This window comes from Malus domestica, chromosome 15 (genome assembly GCF_042453785.1).
Source record: "Malus domestica chromosome 15, GDT2T_hap1".
Lineage (NCBI taxonomy): Eukaryota > Viridiplantae > Streptophyta > Magnoliopsida > Rosales > Rosaceae > Malus > Malus domestica.
In genome coordinates this window covers 12135692-12146231 of record NC_091675.1, presented here as the reverse complement: position 1 = coordinate 12146231, position 10540 = coordinate 12135692, and the positions used below count along the sequence as shown (strand labels likewise).

General features: G+C 35.9%; 1 protein-coding gene across 1 annotated transcript; it reads right to left on the bottom strand.

Moving 5' to 3' along the window:
• Window positions 1-8399: 8399 nt before the first annotated feature.
• Window positions 8400-9622, bottom strand: LOC103400049 (uncharacterized). The gene has a single exon (XM_029094152.2). It carries the CDS (start codon window positions 9402-9404, stop codon window positions 8781-8783), a length of 624 nt encoding a protein of 207 aa, XP_028949985.2. The 5' UTR covers window positions 9405-9622; the 3' UTR covers window positions 8400-8780.
• Between the last annotated feature and the right edge of the window lie 918 nt (window positions 9623-10540).

Below are 10540 nucleotides of genomic sequence, written 5' to 3'. Positions count from 1 at the left end.
TCTATAAATAGAGCTTGTAATTTAGTTTGAGAAATAAGTTAGTCACAATGTAGTCTCTAAGGGTTTTGTAACCGTTTCGGCATTCTCAGTTTGTTTAATAATATTCTTATTATTTTGTAGTTTTGTTCGTTGCGCACTCTGATATTCAACTTGGTATCAGAGTGGGTTCGATCCTTAGGGTTCAATCCGTTCTTGTTGGTATCAATTTGTTTGCCTTTGTCGTCGTTCGTTTTAGATTTGTTAATTGGTATTGATTGTTTGCAAGGAAAAAGTCGATCTGACCGATCCACCACACCACTGCTATTTAGTTGTTTAAGAAGGTGTGATGTTGCACTTGTTTGCCCATAAGAAGAGAGAAAAAAGAAGGAAAAAGAAAAAAAAATTGTTTGGAGTTTTTTAGGCCCTCACACGGGCAAAGAAAAAATATGTTTTTTTTTGTTTGTTTGCTCAGGTTTGTTTGGAAGTTCATAATTGGCATCGGCATTAGCATTGACATTGGTATTGGCATTGGCATCGGCATCGGCATCGGTATTGGCATTGGCATTGGTATTGACACTGGAATTTGAAGTCTTGCATCCACATCTACTTTGGCAAACCCATGTCGTGTTCCGCCATCAGTTAGACGGGGGGTGTTGGAATTTATTAGGTTTATTTAGGAAATTAATTAGAGATTTGATTTGATTTTGTAGTAGGGTATTTTTGGCATTTACACATTAGGGTTTCTTAGGTTTATTACTCTATAAATAGAGCTTGTAATTTAGTTTGAGAAATAAGTTAGTCACAATGTGGCCTCTTAGGGTTAATTGGCGTCGTTCGTTTTAGATTTGTTAATTGGTATTGATTGTTTGCAAGGAAAAAGTAGATCTGACCGATCCACCACACCACTACTATTTAGTTGTTTAAGAAGGTGTGATGTTGCACTTGTTTGCCCATAAGAAGAGAGAAAAAGAAGGAAAAAGAAAAACAAATTGTTTGGAGTTTTTTAGGCCCTCACACGAGCAAAGAAAAAATATGTTTTTTTTTTTTGTTTGTTTGCTCAGGTTTGTTTGGAAGTTCGTAATTGGCATCGGCATTAGCATTGACATTGGCATCGGCATCGGCATCGGTATTGGCATTGGCATTGGTATTGACACTAGAATTTGAAGTCTTGCATCCATATCTACTTTGGCAAACCCATGTCGTGTTCCACCATCAGTTAGACAGGGGGTGTTGGAATTTATTAGGTTTATTTAGGAAATTAATTAGAGATTTGATTTGATTTTGTAGTAGGGTATTTTTGGCATTTACGCATTAGGGTTTCTTAGGTTTATTACTCTATAAATAGAGCTTGTAATTTAGTTTGAGAAATAAGTTAGTCACAATGTGGCCTCTTAGGGTTTTGTAGCCGTTTCGGCATTCTCAGTTTGTTTAATAATATTCTTATTATTTTGTAGTTTTATTCGTTGCGCACTCTGATATTCAACTGAACAAAGGTATCAAAAGTCGCATTATTACGTGTGTCTTAGTCTCATAGCTAAAGAACTCTCTCGTGCAATTACTATATATAATATTGGATAAGTTTTCGCGTTTCATACTCACATCCACAAGTAGCATTACTCATTTATGTGCATGTTTTAGTGTCACAACAAGACAATTGGCTCATGCATTCACCCAAACCCTAAGAACAAGTCCACCAGGAGTGGATAGCCTAGCACCCAGCGAATTCCATCCAGCCCAGTCCAATTGGCTAGCTGACAACCCAAGCCATCCCATAGGTCGGCGCCTATGTGACGTCATGATGATGGTAGCGTGACGTCACAAGCTGTTTTAAAAATTTTTTTTTGCACTGGGCACGTGGAAAACACACGCAAGTGGCTGACAGCGTTGCAAAGGTGGGGCCCACCATGCAGGCGCACTATGGGGATTCAGCATGGGGACACTTGGCTCCTCTCTGTTCGTTGGATTTCCAACGGCTAGTTTTCTGGGCCCTTAAATTTCTAACGGTAAAAAAAAATTTAAATTTAAAATTAATGGCTACTAACGTGGCATAATGAAGACTGTTCGATTTTCAGATCAACTATCTAGATTTTTTAGCCAAAAAAATTAAAAAAATAAAAGAAAATGTTAGAAATTAATAATATTTTTTTATAAAGTCAAAACTTAAAAATAAAATAATAATAATTTTTTATTTTATAATAAAAATAATAATATTTTAATAACATTAACTAGGCTATTTTTTTAAGAATGAAGATGCATTTGACCTATTACTATTGATTGAGATATATTACTGTTCACTGAATAGATTAAATAGACTGAGTGCTGACACATTTTTGTAAAGGTCGCCTTGCTCTACTACACCCTTGGGCCCCACTGCACTTTGTTCCACCATTTGGGCCTACACGACTGACTTCCAGCTGCATGCACATGCATATGTCAAATTATTTCAACATCAATTGTTTTTTGGGGATTATTTCAACATCAATTCTTTTTTGGAGGTAGGGTTGGGGGTGAATTTTCCAAATTTTTTTTAGCTTAAACCCCTATGCGCCATTTTTGCCGAGTCAGCACGCGTTCAGCAAATCTGAATTTTCAGATTTCAGTACTCCAAACTCTGTTCCTTTGCCGACCTTTTATGGGAAATTAGTTCGTGGCAATTTTACTAGATAATCTCTCCATTATTTTTCACTATTTTAATTAATTCGGGTTTTGTTTAAGAGTAGGGTTGGAATATGACGCCTAAGGTCATCTCCAACTAAAAGGTTCAGAAGGTTAGAGGGTAAAAAATAACCCGAAAATCGTCTCCAATAGATGGCTAGGCCAGAAGGTTGTGGAATTTGAGAGGGCCCCACGGAATCGGAAGAGGCTGGCCAGAAAAAAATGGAAATCCTGTCAGTTAGAACACACACGAATTCTTTGAATTTTTTTTAACAGTTTTATTATTATTTTTTATTTACAAAATTTTTCCTATAACTTCTATTTTTCATATATATATTTATTTAATTCTATTTTTTTTCCTATAACTTTTATTTTACAAAATTTGTTTCATATATATATTTTTTAAATTCCATTTTTTCCTATAACTTCTATTTCACAAAATTTGTTTCATATTTTTTTAATACTATATTTTCCCTATAACTTCCTAAGTCATTATACAACATTAAATTAAATTAAGTAACATGAAACAACATTAAATAACATTAACCAACATAAAAATTATACAACATAAAAATAAACATTTAACAACATAAAACTTAAACAACATTTAAGTTGTAGTTTTTAAATAATAAATTATGTTTGACCCTATGGCCCTCGGTTGGAGACGGTTTTTTGTGACATGGCTAAAATGAGCCATTTGGCCATCGATTGGAGACGGAGGCAAATATGGTCTTGTACTGTTCATTCAAATATTAATATCTTGGAGGGCTAGAGGGTTAAAACGTGCCCTCTGGCCAGCCCTCGATTAGAGATGGCCTAATGTCTAACGTGTGCGCGCCTAACACATACTAAATTGCCAATAATATACAAACAATGGTTCGAGCTAATAGCAACATACCTTCCTAATGATTTTTTGTTTACTAACTTATAATGAGCTAATGAAGGCTTATTTATGACAGCGCCCCCGAAATTCATTCTTGTTCTCATTTTGTATCTTGAAACTCTTTTTTTCTCACTTAACCTCCTAAAATTACATTACCTCTCTCATGGTGCCCTTTTCTTCATTCATTCTGCCAAATAAACGATATGGTGAAAATTCTTACCTTCTAACCTTGTACGGCGAGAATGGTCGTTGGAGCTGGAAGTCGACGGTAAGAATGATCGTTTGAGGTGGAAGATTATGGTGGGACTGACGATTCAGTGTGGTGAACCGTGGAACTGTGGACAATTTTAGTGATGCAATTGGGACTAAGGTGTGGTGGTCAATGGTCGGTTGTGGGCTCGTGTAGTAGTCGTTTTTTTTTACGGAGAAGTTGCAGAGGTGAGGTCGAGAGAGAGATGGAGTCTAAGTCGAGAGAGAGTTTGTGAGGTATGTGGGTGAGGTCAAGATAGAGAGATAGTGAAAGTTGAAATGAATGGTTGAGATTTCAACGGTTGAGATTCAATCTCAACCAAATTCAACGATTACTATTAATTGATTTAAATATAAGATTACATTTAAACATTTTTGGTTAAGTGTTATCGAACAATGATCAAAGGAAACCGAATACCATACTGAAACTTTGGGTATTGTTTGATTTTTGGTTTTTCGAGATTGGTGAAATTCGGTTCGGATTTTTTCAGGTATTTTTTCCAGCCCAACCGTATTACATTCTTGGGGGGCACCGTGAGAAAAAAAAATGAGTTTTTAGGGGTATTGAAGTGAATAAGCCTAGAATGGATGAAGTCATGAATCAGAGGGTGGTCAGAAGTAAGCGGAATTGGATCAAATGAAGAAGTCAAAAATCATATCATTTTCATTATGATTATAATATGTCACGAGTCATCTGGTAGGAATTGAAATGAAATGTTCTTCTTGTGAAACAATGGATTTAAATTATTTATCAAGTTGACTATTTACTTCGTTGTCTCATTACGAGGTTCAGATGCACAATATGATCATATATGTAGTTGTCCGACAAGATAAATCGAACTTAGGTAACATCCCTCACTAATACAAAAGGCTCTCATCCATACAATAGACTTACCAACTCAATACATTTAAAAAAAAATTATTATTAATAAGGGAAGGGGTAAGGATACGAAATTATCACAATTATTTAAAGAACAAGGAAGTTTCAAACCTTGGACACACAGACGGAAACCAACATCCTATCTGCTAGGATGTTAGACCACGTGCTTCGAACTCAATAGATCAAATCAACTACTATGTATTATAGCTTCCATGTTTTTGTGGCTCTTTTGATGAAAAAAAAAAAAGCAGTTATATGGCACGAGTTTTTGTGTCATAAAATATAATGTGTAAGTTTTTTCTTACACGTTCTTGTTTTTTTTATTAGCACGTGAGACTACGTGATAATATGCTCATATCATGTAAGTTATCCGATTGTAAATGTGACAGATGGCTACCCTTTTCATCATTTTGTTGTAACAAACCATATGATTCAAAGGTTAATTTAGATGAAAAAAAATTAAGAAATACACTCAATCCAGTGCTGAAATGGAAAACCAGGCAGGGGTTGTCCCGGTATTAAAGGACTTGGGGGAACAAAAACCTAAAAAGCAGGTACATTATCCATTCATCCATGATCCATGCACCCGTACTTTCCTTTTCAGAGCCTTATCCTCCCCGAGGGGCCAAAGCCAAACTCGAGTTGGTTGCTAGCATTATGGATGAATACGATACAGCGGTTGGAATTTTAAAAGAGCTGTATGCATGAATGCCTAATGGCTTTGGGGCCTCCTCGGATTCGCAGGACATCTTCTCGAGAACAACTTACGTGCCACTGCTACAATGTTGTTATTGTGACATTTTATACCGTTAAAAAAGTTCTCCAAGAGTCGCCAAAAAGACGGAAAATAATCACCATTAACATTGTATTAGTGACACGAAATGTCAAAATGACGGAAAATATAGGATAAAAATTCTCCAAGGACCACTGCCCTTCTGTCTTTCGATTGTTGTTCAAAAGGAACTTGTTTGTTGCGTGTAGCCGCGTCAGACATGGACTCCCCCACCCCCAACAGCTAGCTTCGTCACCAATGACTTTCTTTGATATTCCAAAATCAGAAAGAAGAGGAAGCAAAATTTTAAAAGTTTAACCGACCTGATTCCGTTTAATTTTATAAATCATGTACAGCTATGAAAAACATAATACGTGTTTTATACAATAATCATTTTTGGTATCTCTTGATAAAAAAGGACGTGTGAGTCATCACCTGATGATTAAGAACTAAACTAAAGTCATCAGCTGATATTACAAGGTACTTGTAGCGCAATCGCAGGCAAGCACAACAGTGTTTCGTGTTCGATTATTCCTCCCATAATTTAATTGATTAAAAAAAGTCATGTTTGATTATTCCTCCCATAATTTAATTGATTAAGAAAATTCATCTATTTTTTTTGTAATTTAATTAATTAAGAACATTCACCTTTATTATAAGATAATTAATTAATGACATTTACCTCTCTCTCAATCATAAGTTGATTAATCATTACAGAGTTTTATCGGTTCAAATCATTAATTCAATGAAGGGAGGCAGATTGTCTGCCCTTCTGTTATGATTAGGGATGGGCAAATACTCAATTGTTATAGGTAACTGTAGTTATCCGCTCATTTAAAATTGGCGGCTACGATTATGGGTAACCGTTTAGATAAATAAACAGTTATAGGTTAGGTATAACCGTTTACCCGTGAAATTTAAATGGGTGGTTATGGGTATTACCTGCGGTTATAAACAGGCACCCATTTAACCATTTATTTTAATATATGTAAAACTAAAAAAAAAAGTTTATGGCTTAGTTTAGTATCCCGAGACATATTTGGTTATAAAGGGCCATTATATATATATATATATATATATATATATATATATATATATATATGCGCCTTACTTGAGAGAAAAATATAGTTGATAGAACGGGCCAATGTTTAATATATGCGATTGAATGTGCTAAAGCATTAGAGTGTTCGACAATTTTGTTTTGGAGTCTTTTGAAGCTTTGACCAATTCAAGAGAATGATTACCTTAAGCTTTTAGAAACATGTTATTGTCAGATAATGCGTACCTATATATATATATATATATATATATATATATATTTAATTGGCCTCGAGTTTTCAATAAGTATTTGACCCAAAAATTAGAAATCAATTAAATGGTTTGGATCGATCAACATATGTTTCTAAATAAAAATCCAAATATTTATCAAATTAGCTTATTAGCAAACTGATGCGTACATACATACATACATACATACATATATGTACATACATACATACATATATGTATATATATATATATATACACACAAAAATATTAATTAACCTACAATCATGCATGATTCTTGTAATAGATTGACCGTCAAATAATTGGGAGAGATCGCAATATTCATAAATAATATTGCCGTTAATACAAAAATTCATGTTAAATGTATTTATAACGGTATTTAATTGTTAGAAAAAGAAAATTATAACAAATTTCTTTTTAATTTTCAAGTTGTTAAAAAAATAGGTAGACGGGGTAAAAAAGAAGAAGAGTAAACAGGTTAAAAAAGGGTAAACTGGTACGCGATTATGGGTAAATGAGTATGCGGTTTGGGTATGATTAACCGTTTATAAACGATTATGCGTATGGATATACCCATTTATGTAAATACCCAACAGGTAAACGGTTATGTGGGTAAAAGCTTAAACAGTTATGGATAAATAATCGCGATTATCCGCCCGCCATAACCGTTGCCCATCCCTAGTTATGATACCCTTCCCATCCCCTCTAATTTGTGCGGTCATGGTTAAATCACGTCAACATTTTATATTCTTATTGCTTTCTGTCTTATTATTTCTATTAAAAATTAATATAAAATGTTGATTGTTTGCCCTCCTGTTATGATGCCCTTCTCATTCCCTCTTTATTTGTACGATCACGGTTAAATCATGTCAATATTTTATATTTTTATTGTTTTCTGTTTTATTATCTCTATTAAAAAATTAATATAAAATGTTGACGTGACTTAACCATGACCGCATAAATATGAGAGAGTGACTTAACCGTAACCGTACAAATATGAGAGGATGGAAAAAGCACCATAACAAGAGAGCAAACAATCTGCCTCCTCAATGAAATCCATTTATAGAATCTAAGCCACTCTCAATTTTCGTTAATTGTTTTATTGAAAAACTAATGAAAATAATTTAAAACTTTTAAATTTTAACAAAAAAGATAAAATAAAAGATAAAATAAATAATTATAAGATTAACTTTTTAATGTAAAAATTTAGTTTTTCGTTAAAGTAAATAGTACAAATTTTTCGTTAAAATTCCTTGTTTTATTCATACATTTTAGGAAATTTTCCATCAATTAATCATAATTTATTATATTCCTTTTCAGTCCAATCCTTCTCTCCAAATTAGGGTTCTTATTAGGCATTTCTAGCCTCCCAACTTCTTAATCCCTCCAAAAACAAAAAATTAATTTCTCAAATTTTGGTGCAAATACCGCAGGAAAATATATACACCTGCACAAATGGAAATAATAATCAATAAATAATACGAACAAACGAAACAATTAATAAATTAATCGACAACGAAACAACTAACCTGTATAAACCAATGAATCCAGAACCCGGTATGAAACGGAGTGAACGGAACGAACGTACGGCGAGGGATAGCGGAGAGGTCAAAACTAACGGATACAGTCAAAGAACGGGTAACTGTGAAACGGAGACGATGAAGAATTGGACTGGAATGTGATGTGAATCCAAATTTTAACTAATGCGATCTGTTAATTTCGAATTTAATTTGGGGCTGCAATAAAAATGGATGCTTATAAGGAAGTTAATAAGGTCCCAGAAAGCTTGGAGTCGCCAACAAAATGGCGCGCCAATCGATACAAACTTGTGTATTTATATATACAGAGCGGAAATCATAGCAGCTAAGGTTTCAAATATAAATCCCCCTGGCTGTAGTAGCACTTCGGTCAACAAATCGGTCAGATCACTCGGGCTTCGCCGGATCCAGACACGTCAGCACCCAATGAGCGCCCTTACCTCGCTGCCGGAAAACTAAACAATTTGCAGAGGAAAGCTCAGAAGCACCAAATCCGACTCCTTTTTTTTTTAATTTCAAAATTGGGTTTTCAGATTACTAGTCGGACTTGGACATGGCGGAGAGCCGGCTGGGCCGGGGACAGAAATCGGCTCTTCGCCTCTGGCTGTGGGAGGAGGGGCGGATCAGAGCGGCCAAGGCGCGCCTCACCAGATCGCCTTCGACGCCGCCGATTCTCACGAGCGAGTTCGTCATGGCGGATCTGCGCGCGTTGAGTCGGTTCTGCGAGTACGGTGCGGAGGCGGTGACGTGGGAGTTGTTCTTGTGGAGGCTGCAGCGGAAGGAGCCGGGGTGCGTGGTAGGGGAACACATGCAGGTTCGCTTCGGCTGACTGATATTCCGGCCGCTGGGGACGGCGGTGTGGTGGTGGTGGTGGCCGCCGGTGCCGCGTGGTGAGACGGAGATGGATCGGCTGGGGGAGGTTGGGCGGTCGAAGGAGAAACGTACGGACTGGGCGGAGGGAGAGGCGGTGGCGACGTTGAGGCGCGGGGGGGAGACGGTGCGGTTGAAGAAGGTGGAGGAGCGGGAGGTGAAGCTGGAAGTGGAGGAAGCAAAGGCGGAGGAAGAGGAATACCGAGTGCTTTGGAACCTTCCGGCGGGTGGTGGAGCGGAGCGGAGGACTGGGCCGCAGCCGCTTGAGGATCTTCTTGAAGTTGCTGCCATGGTGTTGATCAGGCTGAGGTTTTAGAGAGAGAAAGTGAGAAGATTTGGAGACCAGAGGAGAGAGAAAGAGAAGAGAGAGGGTTTTGTTTTTTTTTTCTTGTAAGCTGCGTTTCGCTTCCCAATTCGGCAAACCTAGCTTCACTCGAGTTATCTATTTATAGTGAATGGGGAGGAGAAGATGCTCCAGCTCCCGCGATACTTCCCTTCTTTATTTCGATATTTTCATTCGTGCCCCTACATTTTTGGTTATTTGTGTTGTGGGCTACACGACTGCAACGCGTGTTATTTATTGATTATATTGTAATTGATCGTTAACTAGATATGCTATTGATTCCATCCCAATGAGTTGGTCCATGCATATAAACGATACGGTAGGTCGACAAACGCTACTCTTTGTTTTAAGAGGTAAATCAACATGATATTTAAACTTTTTTTTTTTAGTTCTTCAACTCATGTTCAATTTTTAGATTAAACAATATATTTAGTATGTAATTTTTATCATTTTCATCGTATTTTTAACTACTTACTAATTGAACAGGAGTAAGCCAATTGGACATAATTTTTTGTCTGCATTCATTGTATGCAACATGATTTTTACAATACCTGATCATAAGATCTAAATGTCACGATAGTTCTTTTTCAAAAAATTGAGATAGCATTTTATTAGTATTTCGATTTCATTTTAAACGTATATTTGTTATAAGTTTCTTATATGGTTGTATGTGATTTAGACAATAATCTTAATCACATTGTCATTGCATAAATCATAATAATTTATTTTGGGGAATTAATCATTGATTTTTGTGTAGTAACATAAAGTGCAAGCAAGAAAATTAAAAGATTATTCATTCACGCATGTGAATATTTCTGGGCAGAATGAATTTGGATTGGATTTTTATTAAAATAAATGCAATTATTCCTTAAAAGCTTTTGATCAAATACAAAGCACCTGCCTAATTGAAAATTGTAATTAGCCACATAATCAAAAGATTCCTTAAGGAAGAAAGGATACAATTGCAAAAGGGTTAAATACCAGACAGTTTGGGGAGTATTCAGCAAAAAGATTAACCTAACCAAAGTGAACAGTTGGGGGTTTGGTTAGAATAAACAGGGGGCGCAGGTTAAGAAAGTAACGG